General features: G+C 44.8%; 1 protein-coding gene across 1 annotated transcript in view; it reads left to right on the top strand.

Moving 5' to 3' along the window:
* GRB10 (growth factor receptor bound protein 10) overlaps positions 1-17,031 on the top strand; it is a 113,258-nt gene that overhangs the window by 79,842 nt on the left and 16,385 nt on the right. Inside the window, exons 5-7 of the mRNA XM_082480001.1 lie at positions 6,763-6,919; positions 12,745-12,860; positions 15,626-15,700. Coding sequence (XP_082336127.1) covers positions 6,763-6,919; positions 12,745-12,860; positions 15,626-15,700 — 348 coding nt within the window. The remainder of the gene's footprint in view (positions 1-6,762; positions 6,920-12,744; positions 12,861-15,625; positions 15,701-17,031) is intronic.

The following is a 17,031-nucleotide window of genomic DNA, read 5'->3' as shown; positions in this document are numbered from 1 at the left end:
TAAGTTTTGAGAAGAGAGAAACAGATAATGAGTATAGATTTCATCCGGTGTCTCTGTAACAAACAGCCATTTTCACACGTAATTTTGAATGAGCGGAGGAAAAGCGTGGGCTTGTTTTTACATTTGTGTTTTAAAATTTAAAAGTACCCCAAATGTGCTCCTTGTATTTGTTCCTTTAAATGTGCTTTGTGTATATGCGACATCACACACTTTGCTTATTTTTTTAAGCTCAAATGTCAACAATTGCAGTGTGTAATTATGCCAATAGTGCAGAGAGACATGTTTGCTTGATTAGTCACCGCGGCCTGAATTCAGCCAATATAGCTTACGGCATCCAGCTGAAGTCCGGAGTCAGGAGCCTAGATTCCCTCTGCAGCTAGCAGAGAGACACAAATGCCTTTGTCATGTGCTTTAGATCTTAAGTTACCTCATCTCCCTCCCTTAGCTTCAGACGGAATTTAACTCTCTAAAATTACCTGGCGTGAACGTGGCCCTGGGCGTTCGTACATGACCGGTTCGGAAACGCTAACCCTCCAAATATAGATGCTGACTTGAACGCGGCACTAATCCTGCCCTGCCCCTCTCTGCCCACACTGCTCTGATTCCCAAAACCTCTCGCGCTGGTACGATCCTCACAGATTATTTTACTTTAGTATTGGTCTTTGATGACCGCTGAACACTTGATTATACTGTGATTCCCCCTTCAAGTCAAGTTATTCCTCTGACTCTGGGAAATGGGTTTAAAATTCGATAGCCCAGCAAAGAGGGACAGAATCAGGGTTTTGCACATGGCCAACTTAAGTCCTTTTTTTTTTTTTTATTGCTGTTCTGAATATGAAAGTAAAAGACTGAGATCTTGATCTTACAACAATTGTTCTTCTTTGTTGTTCATAGGCTTTTAAACACGTACCTAAATACAGTATATGCCAGAGGAGAGAGTTAAGAGGAGAGAACCTTAACCTCAGCATTTCCTAGGGTTTTATGTTTATATGAAGGGAAAAAAAAAAAAAAGCAATGATCAAATAACTCACAGTTGTTTTTCTTTTATAAGGAAGTACTCTCTGATGCCTTGTGTGTAAGTGATCCTATCTGCACTGTAGTGCTGTTACTGCTGCCGTTTGTCTGAAGGGCTTTTTTCCTGCATGTGCTGTGCAACACAGGAGGCAAAAAGAGCCATAGGGTTGACCTATATATTTATTTCATTGCAGCACTTGAAATTCCCATGTTTTACAAAGCTGCCTTAGTGCTGCTGGGCAAGTAAGAGGGGACTGGTTGGTGTTCCAGTGGGTAGATGTGGTTGCCAGAGTTGCTTGCCTGTCAGGTGTGCACAGAGCATGCTTAGAGGCGTTTCTTTATCAAAGGTTTGCAACTATAGGAAGCAAAACCTTCCTTTTTTATTGCCTCCACAACTCGGCAAATAGGAGTTCAAGGGTAACCTCCATGCAGAGCTTGAGTCTTCAGCAGCTTTGAGTTGACTGATCCTAATTGAAAGCTTCCCCATCCCTCCAGTGACTCTGACTCTGCTCTCGTGAGCCCGTGAGCTTTGAGTATAGAAAGCTTTCAGGAAAATGATCTCATTAAAACAGGGTTCTAGTGAAAACAGCAAGTACCTGCCTGGTACGTGGGTGCCTTCTGCAATAAATCGCTCCTTCTGCTTGCACAAGGTACATGCACTTCAGTTCAATTCCCTGTCTATGTACCTCACTGATGGTACAGTTCTCATGTCTGAACAATCTTGATAAGTGAAATCCGGGCATGAAAGTCAAAACTTGTTGGACTGATTTTCACTTTGTGCAGTCTTAGTAATGACTCTTCAGTGTATTTAATGGCTTTCTGTGATGTCTCTGATCTTCATCTCTTACAAAGGAAAACTCTTGAAGAACTAGTGTACTGAAACCTTTTTATCTATTAGATTTCAGTCAAGGGGCCTTCTGTTAACTGGTACGCTCTCCTTATACTTGGTTTGGAGTCATAATTCAAGATAACAACGGTTGGTTTGCCCTGATATAAATTACACCATGATTAATTTCAAATTGTAGAATGCAAATTTGGATCCGTTTGATGCTGAAGATTTTCAGCATAATGGCATTTAAAAGCGTGAGTTTTATGATCATTTTATATAGTCACAGGTTTTCTTTTGCAGAAAAAGGAAAAAAAATAGCACAAATAAAAAAGTGGAGAAGTAGTAATGTGACCATGACATGACTGGGGGTTTTTTTTGTCCTCATTCCTAATAATGATTGCGTTACTTGATGCACACAACAGACTGCAGTGAGCTTGAGGAACTGAGGCTGGAAGATGAAACAGCCATGAGGGTACTCAAGATACGCGACCCATTATATGAAGCCACTGAAGTGATGAATATTAATGTTCTTTTAAATTTTTAATTTTTAAGTCTTTCTGTCTTTCAAGTAAGAAAAAAAAAAAAGCTTGGAGGAAGAATTCTTCCCAGAACAATGGTGCAGTCTGTTATCTGCTCCTTTGCGCTGTAAAGCACTGAATGTTCAGCCAATATAGTGCTCTGGTTGGCTTAGCATTCTTAACCTTAATTTTGAATAGAAGGTGCCTTGTGCTGCTGACGTAATTAGGGCCTTTTGTAAATCACTGTTGCAGGCAGTCTGCTGTTGCATTTCACTGCATTTCTGGGAGGGATGCAGGGCAAAAGTGTCAGACTAACTTTCTGAACCCCTCTTCAGGCTGAGCGCTTTCATTATTGGAGTATTTTATTCAGATGGAATTCTGCTTCATTTTCCCTTGTAGATAATAAGCCCCAAATCGATTTTGCAAGTGAAACTGTTCCTGGTGGAAGAAGTTTGACTAGGGAGCCCTTAACATCTTAAAGTAGGAGATTCTTCCTTGAAAAAATAAAAATAATAATAAAAAAAGGTAGGAAATGGGGGGGGGGGGGTTGACCAACCAGCTTTAAATTAAGTCCCCTCTGTGATACAGGAATATTGTTATCTGCCTCTTTTGTCACGAGAACCATCAGAAAGTTTGACCTGAAGCTTTGTCGTCAAGCTGGTTTCGTATTTGTGGTTATACGTCATGCGTTGTGGGGGGGCATAAAATCCCTTTGCCTTTCGCGTAAGCCTCTTAGGGACCGTCGCAGCCTTGCCCCCGCAGAGGCACAGGGTTTCATCTCACTTCTGCCTCTCTCCCGTCCTCCAGGGCAGGGTTCAGCTCAGGCCGTTACATCCCCTCCTGATGCAGTCTTTTATAGCCGTGATGTCAGCGGTGATACACGGCCTTGCGCCGTCCTTCATAGCCAACACAGCACTATTAATAGTCAGTGAAGTTAACTTGCTCATTTCTGCGTTCACACCCGTCCACCCACCGCACTCCCGTCCCTGAGCTTTAACGGCATCGCTAAACCTCCCCCACCACTGACCGGCCCTGTGAATGAATGTACCCCCATGTTTAACATCCCTGCGATAGTGGCAGTGGCGTGGGAATCGCGGGGCGCTGCTGGCAGGGCTCCGCTTGCAGGAGGGGGGAACACGGCCCTGCAGCGGAGTCGTATGCCAAAGAATGGCCCAACGTTGTGGACCCCATACCGGCTTTGAGATGCTGTTGGCATGGCAGGACGGCTGGCAGCGGCTCAGGCTCTGGGTGAGGAGCAGGGGGTGGTGGGACACCTACCCGTGACCCCTTCATGGCAAGGGAGCATGGCAGGAATGAGCGTAAAAGACATCTGTGGCGTTCTTGCAGCGGCCATGCCTCCGTTAAGTCTTCCCGTGCCTGGGAGCCGGGAGAAGCGTGGTGGTCGTCTTGCAGCGCTCTCACTTTCCCACCTGCAAGGACTTGCGAGGCACCCTCCGTGGAACAGTTGTCCTCTCTTCTGGGGCGCGGATGGGACAAGGATCAGGTGCAGCCTGTCCTGTTAGGCTGCCTCCTTCTCAGCGGGGAAGGAAAAGAGGGTTTGGGGGGGTTATTTTTGTGCTTCAGGCGTTGCCAAAGTGGCGATGCCCCTGGCGTGTGCTTGGTGCGGGCTCTGCTGCGAGGGCTGAGGCGGCAAGCGCGGGGCTGTGCCTCTCGGTGACTAATGAATGAATGAGTGATGTCACCAGGTTGGTTCCTCAGGCAGGAAATCCATCCCAAACAGTTTACTTTCAGTGCAGAAAGTGGAGTCATGTGCACAGAGGAAGCCGAAAGTAGAAAGGAATTCTTTCAGCACCGCCGTTTCGGTTGTGTCACTCCTTTCCAATCGATGGGGGGGAGGGGGGGGGAGTTCAAGGGGTATCGGTCCCTCCCCAGTCCCCACTGAAACCGAAACAAGATAGCAACTTTCTGTCTTGTTAAATAGTGGCTTTTCGCTGTGCCTGCGCATCCAGAGAGGGGAGGCGAGACCCGCGTTCCCCCGTTGCAAACCGGTGGGATTTCTGTCGGGCATCCCCGGTCCCTCCTGTCCCCCGGATCCGCGGGGTCCTCGGGCATCCCCGGTCCCTCCTGTCCCCCTGCCCCACGGGCACCTCGGGCACCCCCGGTCCCTCCTGTCCCCCGGCTGCACGCCGCGGCAGGGCGGGATGCTGCCGGTGCCGGTGCCGGCCTCGCTCCCTGCGCCGACACAACGCGTTGCTTCGCTGTAAAATGGGTGCTAATTACAGCAAACACACTTGCCCGCCGGAGGAAAACCGGAGGCAGACACCCCCAACACCAAAATTTCCGTGTGTGTGTGTGTGTGTGTGTGTGCGAGGATGCCCCGGACTGGGCTGCGCGTTGGCCGGAGGGGCGGGAGCGCGGCGGTAACATTGTGCAGCGTGCATGCCTTCCCCGCGGCGACAGCAACCGGGATTCCCCCCTCCTTCCCTTCCCCTCCCCTCCTCTCCTCTCCTCTCTCCTCCTCTCCTCGTCCCCTCCTCCCTTCCCCTTCCCCTCCCCTCCCCTCCGGATCCTACTTCTGAAAGAGCTGCCTCATCCCTGCTGTCAGATGAAGCCGTTTCCTGAACGCGCGGGTTTGAGTCACTTGGGCTCGGTGAGGCTTTAACTCCTCCCTCGCTGGGCTTCAGTTTGTAGGGAGCCGGGGGGGGAGGCAGGCAGGCAGGCAGGCAGGCAGGGATGGAGGGAGGCAGGCGGCGGCCGGCGGGCGCTGGGAGTGCGGAGCTGCCGCCGCTGCCGCCGCCTCTCGCCCCGGCCCGCAGCCCCCAGCCCGGGGGAGCGGGGGGGGGGGGGGGGGCGGCAGCGCCTCCCGTGCCCGGCGGGAGCCGCCATCCCAGGGGCCGTCGGGGAGCGGCGGGAGGGAGAAGTTCAAGTGCTCTAAGTTGCAGGCAGATGACATCAGCCGCGGGCAGGCCGGGCTGCGGGCGGGACCGGCGCCGGCGCTCGGGCAGCGCGACTGCCGCCGCCGGGGCTGCGGTACACCCCCCCCCCCCCCCCCCCCCTTCCCTGCCCCGCCACCCCCTCTCTCCCACTCCCACCCCCCCGCCTTTGAACTTCAGGGCTGCCGGAGAGGTCTCCAACGCCCGTGGGTGGTCATAAAACCAAATTTCTTTTTGTAATTTATTTTTTCTTTTCTTTTTTTTTTTTTGACGGGGGGGGGTGGGGGGGGAGTTGAGGGGGGGGGCGGGAATAATTTGGAAGTCTGATAGTGTGTGGGAAATGATTACATCAGTCGGAGGGAGGGCTAGGATTGGTCTACACGGTGTGGTTTGATTCACTACCGCAAAGATTGCGTGTAACCCTTTGAGTGGAGCTCTGGCAGAGTTGTTTCCCTCCCCAGAAACAGTCCCCATAGCAGGGGCTACGTGACAGGTACGGTACCGCCGCCGCCGGCACCCCCGGGCGCCCAGCCGCAGGCTACAAAAGGGTCGGCGGAAGGCAGAGAGCAAACTCTCTCCCAAGAGGCAATCTCTATTTAAAATGCCATCTTGTTCTTCCGACTGCTGCCTTTTACGTGCTGTTGAGGTAAGATTTTCCATATCGAATTACCCTCCAGGTTTTTGTTAGATTCGCCTTCTCTCGCTAGGATGCCCAGCGTTTCAAACGGGGAGTCGATTTAAATCTCCGACCTGCACGTTCGCCCGGAGAAATAATTTTGCGGCAAGTGTCTCTCGCTTGAGCAGAACAATGCAAAGAGGAAAGCATCTGTATAATTCAGGAGGTGGGGAGAAGGTTCCTGACTTGTTCTCTCATCTCCATTAACATTTAGGATGTGCAGCGTATGCACGCTTGGTTTCGAACTACTTTCAAGCTGGGATCAAAAGAGAAGTCGGGGCAGGGAGAGAAATGCGTGGATTGTGGTAGCTAATTGATCCGCCGGCGAACTGCAAGTGGGACATCCCCGAGTGAAACAATCAAAAGTTAGTGGGGGAACAAGAGAGCCATTTTTAATCATCTTCGGGGTCTGGGCCTGCTCCTCTGTAAATGTTCGGAGGCCTCTGACGGGATCGCCGAGAAAATTGTGTGTGTTTGACTGGATGTGATTTCTCTTGCCCACTGTTGCCGAAGTACTCTCTTGATACTGTTTCACGTTTGCTTACCTTACACAGCTTTATACAGAACCTGCTCTCTCACTTTTCCTATCTATGTGGTCATATTAACCCTGCTGAATCTTTGTTTAGTTCAGGGAGGTGTTGGGGAGGCGGGAGGGGAAATAGGGCAAGGGGGCATCAAGAGAGAGTGTTATAAAGTGAATCATCCATGTCATTTGTCCTGGCTGCCAAGGTGCTTGGAACCGTCACGCCGAGAGGACGCTTTTCTACGGTAGCTGTGTGGTTTGCCTATGTTCAGAGCTGTTGATCTGTAAGTGTACCCTTTATGTTGCAGGATGTAAAAGTCTTTAGTGAAGATGGAACAAGCAAAGTGGTCGAGATTCTAGCAGACATGACAGCCAGGGACCTCTGTCAGCTGCTCGTTTACAAAAGTCATTGTGTGGATGATAACAGCTGGACTCTAGTGGAGCATCACCCTCACCTAGGATTAGGTAGGGAACGGTCAAAGGGGTGGCATGGTTACCTGGGAACATAAAATATGTGTAATTCCTATTAATGTGCTTCCAGCCGGAACATTTTCTTTCCACTGCTTTTATTTGTACAATTAGCTGAAGTCGCATACGTGCTTTTTGTGTATTGCAATTTGATGTGTTAAGCGTTTAAGCCATTTTAAGTCCTTCTCTTATTTCCCATCCTCTGTGTTTTTATTACAAAAAAAAAAAAAAAAAGAAAAAGAACTGTCTAATCTTCACGCTAGCGCTCTGTTGCTACCTTGCTGTGTCTGAAGCTATTGCAAATAAACAGCTTAGGCAAATTAAGCTTGATCCTTAGAGTACCGGTCCTGTGAAACAGCTCAGCTCATCACCAGCTGGGAGACCTGGGTGAACGGACTCAGCTTTGCATACCTACAGTAATGCTTATGAAAGCTAGACATGCTGAGGTGGGGGAGGGGGTTGGCTAAACTTGACTTCAGGCAGGGAAAAAATGGTGGCACCACCCGCAAATCCATGGGCAATTTCTGGACCAGCGGTGGCATCTGCTCTCCAGGCAGCAGCTCCTCCACCTGATTGAAATTAAGGTGTCATGGTTACAGTTTCAAGAAGGCAGCAAGAGGAAGAACTATGGGGAATTAAATAACACCGTGAATTGGTTTAATTACAGTACCTGAAAGGATCTCATGTTATTCAGTCTTGCTTTTCCTGTTATTTTGTGGCACTGATTAGTTGCAGGGTTCTGCTGTGCAGCTTGCAACTGCATATCGCTCAGATACGCTGTCTATAATTCTATGTAGCATACAATAACGCTTTAGAAAGTGTAGCGTTTGGAGTATTAGTAGATATACTTCATGGGGAATTTTTTCTAGAAAACGGAGGAAGACAAATCATAAGCTGCGATCACCAGCACTGGAATTGTAAATGCTATCTGTAGCCAACAGAGATTTTTTTATGTCCAAAAATGTATTTCAGAACCCTTACTAATGAAAAAAGGAAACAATTTGCTGGAGATGTAATGCCCTAAACCGATACTGTTCAACGCAGATAAATTCACTGCTCTACTGAAGAGCACTCAAAAAAAAAAATCATCGGATATCCTGATTATTTCATGGTTTTATTGGGTATCTCTCCTAATATAGAAATACGTGAAAAAAAAATAACATGAAACACTCGTTTGTGTATGTCTGTGATACACTTTCAGTTCTGAGGAATAGGACGAGGTGAAGGATTAAGGTATAAATTACAGAATCTTTATCTCCGTAGCTTAATATGCCACATGCGCGCTTCTGACAACCTTTACAAATTTTCAGTTTTATCAATGCTCATTAAACTACCAGGCTCTCTTTTTCTATATTCTCTTTCCCATCATTGCTGATTACCAAGGTATTGTGTAAACAGAAGCCTTCTCCTTTGTAACCAACATCCTTCTCCTGCCAGATTCATTCAATGATGCCACAATTCAGTGTTTGTGACATCACAATAGCTTCCATGGTGACTAATTGTGCTGTCAAACTCTGGTGTGTGACATCTCTGAATGAATCGGGCAGGAGGCTGATTAGGAAATCAAAAGCTTCTGTTTACACACAAATAACTTGGTAATTAACAATGATGGGAAAAGAGCAAGATACTTATCGGGCTGCATTTATATACGTGGGGACCTGCCTGCCTCGGACCTCTGTTTCACACTGAAGCACAAAGCGGGGCCCCGGCTGTCCCAGTGAAACTGGGGTGTGCTGGTTGGGGCTTCAGCAGCCACCGAACTTTGCTGCGCAGGGACCGCTCCAGGGCTGTCCCTTGTAGGCCACGCAGTAGATCTGTGTGAAAAGTAAGGCAGCCTTCGAGGGTGTAAAGCAAACAGACAAAATAAAAAAGTATTTAAAGCATCCAAAAAGAGGTAGTGATACAGATTTCACATATTTGAAAGGACACGGACAGAAAAGGGAAAAGAAGGGTTCATTTAACGGGAGACAACAACATCATCCAGTTTCTTGTATTTGGGGACCAAAGTAGGCACTGTGACATATTCAGTAAACTTTAAATACCAGCTTTCATGCGTCCACCCAGTTTTGGTTGCAGTTTCAATTTTTGGTTCTACGGCTGCTTATTTTTAGCTTCTCAGTAGCTTTAATGCTTCCCTGTGTTTCAGAGACTGATAGATCAAGATCGTAATTTGTCTGTTAGGGGAATTTACTATCAGGTACCTGATGTGCCATATTTTTCCCTCTAGAAATAAGATTGCTAGGATAAGTATGAAACAATGGCAAATAGATACTTAGCAGTGTGGAAAGAAATATGGTTTAAGAGCAGTGAGAATTCTGCGTTTGTAGAAGACATTATTCCTTACTCAGGACATCCTTGCTGACTTAATGCTGTAGGTGGTGATCTTGAAGCCCACCAAAAGAGGCGAGTTCCTTCATTAAGTTCAGTATCTTCCTTCCCCTCCACCCCCCAGGTCTTGCCTAATATTACTTTCCAAAAGAGCTCAGTTTGCAGAACCAGTTCGTCTTTTTACTATTGGGCAGACTGAGGACAAGAGCAAATTTTTGAAGCCAGCTGCACATTTATGATTCTGGTGCTCTTCTAGGTCCCAGTTTTTAAGGAACCTTCACCTGATTGCTAACTTTGCACACATAGTCAAGTGCATTCCAAATAATGCGTGTGCTTACAAATAACTTCAAATAGCTACTGGAGTGCACAAAGTGTTTATGTTCTCACTGGAGATAGTGGTGTGACAATTTACCATCAGACTTGCTTAGATTTGACATGTGGAAAATGGTTCCTGCTGCACTGTACCACTAGTATCTAAAACACTTTGTGGTCAAGATTTAAGCAGTTTATGAAACTTGAATTGGTCCCATTATTTCATTTGCAACTAGAAATACATCTAACCTGTTCATAAAATGTAGTATTCCCCCTCTGTGCCTACCCCATGCTTAATTAGCATCAATTTAGGATGGGGACTGAGATACCTGTATTGGGCATTAACAGAAATAATAATAATGATGAAGACAGACTGTCATGATAGTATGTGGCTGGACAGTGAAAGAATCCCTACCTACAAACGTCATTTTTCCAGCTCCAGAATCGACTTTATGTCTCATTTAATGCAGTTGAAACAGGAGAGAAAAGTAGTAGGGCTCCAAAATATATGTAGGGTTAGGAGAAAGAATTGATGAATAGTTTTGTATATGGATTTTCTTGTTTACATGTGCATTGAATTTTATTTGCCTTAATCTCAACAAATTAAAAGTGGAACAGTTAGACACAGCGCTTGCTAAAATACAAGAACAGGGGTGGGCTATTTCACACTTTGATCCACCTGTAATTTGTAGCGATTCTCTAACTGGGAATTTTGGTCCATGCCTGTGAGTTGTTCACGACAGAATCCATTTCCTCTTCCCAACTTGTATTATTTCTACAGTTGTGTAGAAGTTTAGATAACAATACAGGGCGATTTTGGGAAAAAAAAAAAAAAAAAGGAAAAAAAAAGTCTGTCCTGTTCTTCTAGGAAGTGTCTACAGGAGACTGAGTTGAGCCTATCAGATAAACTAAAAGGAGACATTTCTGGTCACTTCAGCAGCAATGCCACTTGAAGACAGACCGACCTATTGAACTTAATAGACTGACGTCTGCACTTCTAGCTTTGTAGCGGGAAGCTCAAAGCAGGGCTGAGGTTGAGTTGCTGGTGTCTCAAGTGGCAGTTCATCCCGTTTGTGCTAACCCAGTGCAAATTACCAAGGACTTCCCAAGTGCGCAACTTCTATGGAGTAGTAGCAAACTGCCCAGGACTAGCTTCCTTTATACATGCGCTTGCTATGAAATGCTCCACCTTTTCTTCAAGACGGCTGTCACCGCCAAAACAAAAATGTAAACACTAAATCAGCGGGAGTATCCCCACAGAATCTCAAAAGGGTCTTGATTTAGTACAGAAATACATCTAGGTCAGTTGCCTAAAGCATCTAAGAAACAGTCACTGGGTATATTTACACAAACTAACGATCAAAATACAAAACAAATTGACAAATATTCATCTACACTGCATTTCCTCAGGACAGAATGAACAGGACATGGTTTGTCCCTGTCCTTAGGCGAGCAATCTTCAGTGCATTAAGAAAGTAAAGACCACAACTTCGTTCGATGACAGAAGCAGGCGGCAGCAGGTCACAGTCTTTCAGGGTTCATACTGTGATGAAGATTCATACCAACATAATTAAATGGGTTTTGGAGGAAGCATAACTGAAAAAAAAACAGAAAGGGCCTCTGCCCTCATAGGCCCACTGTCTTCATCGCAGCACGGAGGAGATTTGCCTTAACCGGTTGCCTAAAACCGTGACAGTAGCAATAGATCAGCAGCGATACCTGAAACTTCACCTGTGAAGCCCCTAGATAATGGGGAGGTTTAGGTGGTGAATGCCCAGGTGGTGCAAAATGTCCTTAATTGACTGCTACCAACAGCAGTATTGTCACGTACATCAGTCCAAGAACTACCCCTTAAAAGTGGTATTATGGCCAATGCACTAAGCAGCAGCTCTTTATTTGAGAGCAGCCCAGTATGGAAAATCTTCAGTGTTAACCCCTTGAAAGACAATCTATAGCAAGGCTGGACATTGCAAATGCACGGTAAATGCTGAAGTCATCAGTGAGCTGGTGACCACCGACAATTTAAACGCAGGTGAAAAAGACAATGGGATCATTCAGAGATAGCTTAGATTTTCAAAGAACTTACATTAATCTGCTAAGTTGAATAATTCAAGTGACATTCAAGAGCTTGCTAGTTTTTGAGGTACCGATGACCGCTTGCTTTCTCTCCTGAAAATGCCCCAAGAGAACCCGGGTGGCAGCGTGGCGTTTCTAACCGTGGGAATGCGAGGATGCAGGAACACAAAGTGGGGAAGGGACTCTCCAAACTTCTTTGGCCAGCAAGACACACGCATTAGGGATAGAGCTTTGTGAAAGTTTATTTTTTGTTTGACCTCATTTTTTTATTTCCTATTATATAAGGGATGAAAGTACGGACTATTAAGATTTTTGAAAAATACCTAAATATTTTCTCGGAAACTTCTGAAGATTTGCCAAGATAATGAGTTCATTAAGTAGTGCACACTTAGCCCAGTTGCCTTCTTTCGAGTTACTGCTTTCAGTGAATTGGATTTGTTAAGCTATCTGTTCATGCTTTGATGTGCCATTCTTTTGACCAGAGAAGTGGTGGTTATGGGGAGTTACCTTGTAACCAAATCTAGAGCAGAAAATTGCCCTGTCATGTGTACAAAACATTTGTCTCTGTCAGTATTCCTGTAAAGTAGATCCTGTGACCTCTTTCATAATAAACCCCATTGTCTAGCATCTACAATAAAGGCCTGAAGTTCACCTTGAAATGAACTGGTTTTATAGAGTGCGATCAAATAGGACGCTGTATTTCTGTGATAGTTCAAGACCTAACGGTGGCCTTTCTGCAACTTTTTTCCCCTGAGATCTGTCCACTTTGCCAGTGCCACAGCATATAGCCAGCACCAAAGGAGGAGGTTTGTGTGTACTATTTAAGCTACTGCACGCAAAAAAAATCTCACGTTCTTTCCTTTCTCAAAAGTCTGCGCTTGTGAAGCCCCGATGTAGGAAATCTTTGAAGAACGCTGCCATGTAACATTAAACTTTGTAATACTTAAATGTCTCGCGACAGTATGGTTTGAAAGCTATAGTATGTTTTGTTAACTTGTTAAAAGGTAACGGAATTACATGGGGTTGTTTTACTCCTATTCTTTGGAAGTTGGTCTCACTGCTTCTGCTGGCTGGCTGTGTGTTAACATCATGTTCTTTTTCCACAGAGAGGTGCTTGGAAGATCATGAGCTCATAGTTCAAGTGGAGTCCACAATGGGAAGTGAAAGTAAATTTTTGTTCAGGAAGAATTACGCAAAATATGAATTTTTCAAAAATCCCATGGTGAGTCTCATTGCTTAGTTGTTTACACCACAGAGAGAGGGATGGATTGCAATAACATTGCTGGGCGCTGTTATGTCTTAAACATCTATTAAAAAAAAAAAAAAAGCAACCAACAAATGGAATTCTTTCCAAAGAAGTTTTAACCAATGTTTAAATTCCTTGTACTCTCCTCCCAGCCTAAAAACCTCAAGTGTTTTCAAGTTACCAAATATACTTGTTTCAAAATGGCTATTGTTATGTTGGAGAGTGACCAAGACAGGGGAATCTTGGTTGGTTTAAGGAAAACAATCAGAAGTGCAATTTACTCATTATCTTCAAAGTTACTTGATTTGAAGCAAATTGATCGCATGGTGTGCAGTATCCAAACCTTTTTATTTCTGACAGTAATAATTAAAAAAGCCCAAACTTCTGGGTAACCCCTAAAGCACTTACTACATACAAGGAATTTCCAGTTTATCATTATGTATGTTGAACACTGTCTTACGTATAGCTGTGCTTTACTAGTGTGCTCTGACTTCCTTACGGATCATTGTAACTCGCCCTCTCTATGCCCTCACGTATATCCATGCTTGCAAAGTATTGCTTGTCATAACTAATTCCTGGATTCATAAGATCCTTTGAATGTTGTAATTTTAAGCTGTTTGCAATGTAACTGCTTATTTGGGGATGATTTTTCGCATTTTATCTAAACAATTAAGTTGAAGCAGGCTGTTGACAGGAACTGATGTGAGCTGGTGTGACCCACCTAGATAGCTGAAGAAGGATAATCCAGAGGTGGTTTAGGTGAGAACAGATTTTGGGTCAGTTGGGCGTTTGTGGTGCCTGAAGAAAAAAGGTCACATGCAAACTCGTTGCTGAAGTTACTGCAGATGATAAATTCATTCCTTTCCTCGTAGACGCTAATGCACAGTTGCTGCATCCTCGCACGTGTGCTTGCACGTACATTTGTCGTCTGCTGGTGCTTGTTTCAGAGCCTGTGCCTTGACTTGCTGTGTGAAACATTTCTGTGCACAGTGTTTGTAATTTTTCACTTCTGTTGATCTTCCCATCTGATTACCTATGAACATCTGAGTCTTGTACAGAAATTTTGGTATCATAGGAGCTAGCACATTGGTTTCATGTGGTATACTTTAATTAATAACAGAGCATGGGAGTAAAACCCGGAACGCTTGGCATTCAGTCCCAGGCTCCTGCAATCAGAGAATAAATCATTCTTTTGGTGTAAGAATGCGAAGGCTCCCTATCCGTTGCATTAGCTGTGGCCATATGGCACTGTTTCTACTCAAGAGAGGCTGGTAAATGTTAGCTTTCATAATTCATTGTGCAACTTACCTGGCAGAAGGGTGATTCCTCTTCAGCCCTTCTCCTTATGCCCTAAAGACTGGAATTTATATTGCCTGAAGAGTGACGGATGTTCTAAACTGGAAATGTTTTTGTTGTGATTCATCTTGTTATAATCAGTCATTGTTTTATTTCAGGCATTTCTGTACGTCTTCATGCTTCAAATAATGTTTAAAAACTTCAAGAATGACTTCATGTAATTGCTGTGTATAGTAAATTCAGTGTACCGAAGTATACAGGCATTTTAAAACATGGCAAATGAAAAGGGGAACTGGAGGAATAAATCCGAAGTCAAGTCATCAATTTAGCAGTCAGAAAACTGTCTGACCTTTGTCATGCAAAGATTCAGTGTGAATGAGATACTGTACTGGATGCCTGAAATCAAAAAGTGCTGCAGAAGCACCCGTTTGTGTGTTAACCGATATTCGCTTCTGTGTTTGCGGGGTGGGGGAAAGGAGGTAGACGTCTGCTTTGAGATTATTCAAGTTTAGCACGTGAAGCAGGGTGTACGGCACAGAGCCGAATCGTTGCACGTGTGTCCTCGTTCCGTTTTTATTATTTCATTTCATGGAATGTATGCTGACCTGTCCTTACAGGAAAAAACACTGGCCTCTGTTACGTTACCCTGAAATATATACATACATACAGGGGTGGATTTTGCAAAAGGGCTTTTCTCTTGACAGATTGAAGGGTTTCAAGCCCTGAGCGTAACCTGGCTGTTGAGCAACCAAATGAAAGCATCAACAGTCACACATGAGCTCTTGCTCATAACTAAGGTCTGCGAATGGCTCTTCCTTTGGAGCTTTCTGAGGGGCTGAGCAGGTTTTAGGGTCAAGCAGATACAGCACTGAAGAACTGTATTTTGGATAGAAAGAGAGTGCTATCAAAGGTAAAGGTGTACGTACTGGAGATCCTGCAGCATCCCGCCTTAGGCTTCTTTTCATGCATTTTCATCCAGCTTACCCCTGTGAGGATAGAGAAAACTTGTTTTTCCTCCTGCTCTCCATCTTCCACGTGGCAAGTGGAGTTACGGAGAGTTTGTTCCCTGAACAACGTTTCTGGATGGAGAGGGAAGCACAGAAATTTGGTGGCAGAATATACAATAAGCAGAGAAAGTAGAGGCTGTTAGGGCTCCCCGAAAGCCATCAGTAGAAGAGCAAGCGATGGGAAAATGCACTTATGAAATGCTGCATATCAGATACTTTAAAAATCCATGTTCTGTCTCCATGGGCATTTGGTGAGCAGAAGGAAGGGAAAAACTGCGCTTGAAAGGCCTACTATTACTTTCTGTGTCAGGGGATCTCCTAATTGATTTAAGAGTGATAGTTTCAAAAAATTAATGACCAGAAGAAAATTCCACTTGTTCTATGTAAAAGTGTTCAAATATAATGTGACTTCCAATTGTCTTCTCTTTTTGTGTCTAGAATTTCTTTCCAGAGCAAATGGTTGCCTGGTGCCAGCAAACAAATGGCAGTATCCCACAGTCACAGCTTTTGCAGGTACTGTAAGTTATCCCTATGGACAAAGAAAGTTTTGAGCTGGCGGGGAGAGGTTGAGAGGGAGGAAGGGAGAATTCAAAGGTCTGGAAAAAGCTGGTCAGAGAAAGACCGGTGTAGTGAGTTAGCACGTGGTACTAATGTTGAAAATATCTGACAAAGATCATACCGGGTGGCACTGAGATGTAAGTTATGAACACGAAGTATTCATAGGTATTTTCGTACATATTTTTTCCATTAATACTCAGCTTACTCTCTGGGTACCTGGTCTGGCCACCTAGTGTTGTTCCTAAAGCAATCTCAGCAGATGTATTTCTAGAAAAACAAACACACCTTATAAAAAGCAAACCAGAAGTCCTCTTCTATACTCCACATCATAGCATAGGAGGAAGTGTAAAACCGTATGTGTACATTAGAAGATGAGCTTGAGATGGTGAGAGGTTTTGCTTTTGCTTTTCATGTCCCGTGTTTGTGCCTGGCGCAGATTAACAATGAGGACCAACTTCCCCATGGTTCAGCCAACTAGCTGCTGGTTTAGGTAGAAAAATAATTCCTTAGGAAGTAAATGCAAGTAGCTACAGGAAATCGTATGTAGTATGTGCAAAGTAATCCCATTTAAAGCTCCCCAAGTTAAATTACAGGGGGGTGTACCTTATGCATATGTGTTGGTAGAGTTGTGTAACCTGCATGGCAGTGGCACGTGCACTGAGTGTCTACTGAAGTTTTGATGTTGCTGTACAGTTTCTTGCTTGCTCATGAAGGAACTGTGGTGGTGGCACATTTGGTTGGCCTCCAAGGATGGTGCTGAAGGGTGGGCTACCTCTGACCAGTAACTCATTCACTTAAACCTCTCAATTTAAGCAGTCCGATCTAAACCCTGTAGTCTAAATCTTTCTCACTTTAGTTGTTTCCTCAAATGGGGGACAGTCAAGTAAAGAGGCCAAATTGAAACACAGTTTATTAAAAGAATACTATATGAAGAATATAAGACCATGATGCCTGGAAGACAGTACCACGAATTGCAAGCAAATTATCAAGCAGTAGGCACAAATATATGAAGAAAGTATGCATACAAATAACTGATTTCAGCTTGATTTCTGTCGTTTTGCATGTTTGCAAATGTGCACTGACTCTGTTTAAATACAAGTTTTCACTGACTTTTGAGCCAGTGCACTCATTTTGTCCCATAACCACTTCGAAATCCATTAAATACTGGCTGCAGGTTCACTGAGAATAATTGGAAATGTTAGCATCCACTCTCAGCTGGGAAACCAAACAAAAATCAATCCAATTTCTGGAATTAAAACTGAATGTCACGTGCAGTGAGGTTGCAA

The sequence above is a fragment of the Vanellus vanellus genome (assembly GCF_965231255.1).
Source record: "Vanellus vanellus genome assembly, chromosome: 2".
In the NCBI taxonomy this organism is placed as follows: Eukaryota; Metazoa; Chordata; class Aves; order Charadriiformes; family Charadriidae; genus Vanellus; species Vanellus vanellus.
The sequence above is the reverse complement of the archived record's forward strand: the minus strand, read 5'-3'. Positions and strand labels throughout refer to the sequence as shown.